The 793-nt window shown below is 45.4% G+C and overlaps 1 protein-coding gene across 1 annotated transcript; it reads left to right on the top strand.

Annotated features, from left to right (window-relative positions):
* Positions 1–3: 3 nt before the first annotated feature.
* EMC6 (ER membrane protein complex subunit 6) lies at positions 4–198 on the top strand (the record flags this gene model as incomplete). The annotated part of the gene is made up of 1 exon (XM_010080723.1): positions 4–198. A coding segment is annotated over one exon (195 nt), but the record flags the coding sequence as incomplete, so codon positions are not given.
* Between the last annotated feature and the right edge of the window lie 595 nt (positions 199–793).

The raw sequence follows: 793 nt of genomic DNA, 5'->3' as shown, positions 1-793 counted from the left end.
CTGACCGGCCTGCACGGCTTCATCTTCTACTTCCTGGCTTCCGTCCTCCTCTCCATGCTCCTGGTGTTAAAAGCTGGACGGCGATGGAATAAGTACTTTAAATCCCGAAGGCCACTTTTCACGGGGGGGCTTATAGGAGGGCTCTTCACATACGTCCTGTTCTGGACTTTCCTGTACGGCATGGTTCATGTCTACTAACACACCTAGGAGCCACGTTAGCTGTGGTGGTTTCTGATGAAGCAGGAGGACTGTTGCCAAAAATCACCTACCCAACTAGGCCAGCTTACCTTTTAAACTGTTGTTCATCGCTTGTATTGTTCATACTGTCAGTAAATTATGTCCGCGTACCAATGAGGCGGTAGCACTGTTCTAATTAAACTGAATGTGAAACACCACTTGGCTGCCTCCCATGAATATTTGTTTGATGGTTAAGGAATAACTCCTGTCCCTAAGTGCAGGCACAGCCCTGGGTTTTGGTTAGTGCAGTCCCTTGTATCCTTTGTGGTTTGGGTAGGACACACAAATTACAATCCCTTCTAGATGTGCTGCTGTCCCTGCACACACATACTGAAGAAAGCAGCGTATAACGCAGCACTCGGAAAAAATAATCCACTGACACAAGGAAATACTGCACAGTAGCGTGTAATTAAATGTATGTAAAGGTTTGGTACAGAAATGTGAGTTGCTAGTGCAAACGTTACGCACATGTTATCAATAAATGACATTGTCATGGATACTCTTCGCTGGCGCAATATGAAGTCACTAAGTAATGCTCTCACAAGTCAAACGCTTT

This window comes from Pterocles gutturalis, unplaced genomic scaffold (genome assembly GCF_000699245.1).
Source record: "Pterocles gutturalis isolate BGI_N339 unplaced genomic scaffold, ASM69924v1 scaffold34669, whole genome shotgun sequence".
NCBI classification, from domain to species: Eukaryota; Metazoa; Chordata; class Aves; order Pterocliformes; family Pteroclidae; genus Pterocles; species Pterocles gutturalis.
The sequence above is the reverse complement of the archived record's forward strand: the minus strand, read 5'-3'. Positions and strand labels throughout refer to the sequence as shown.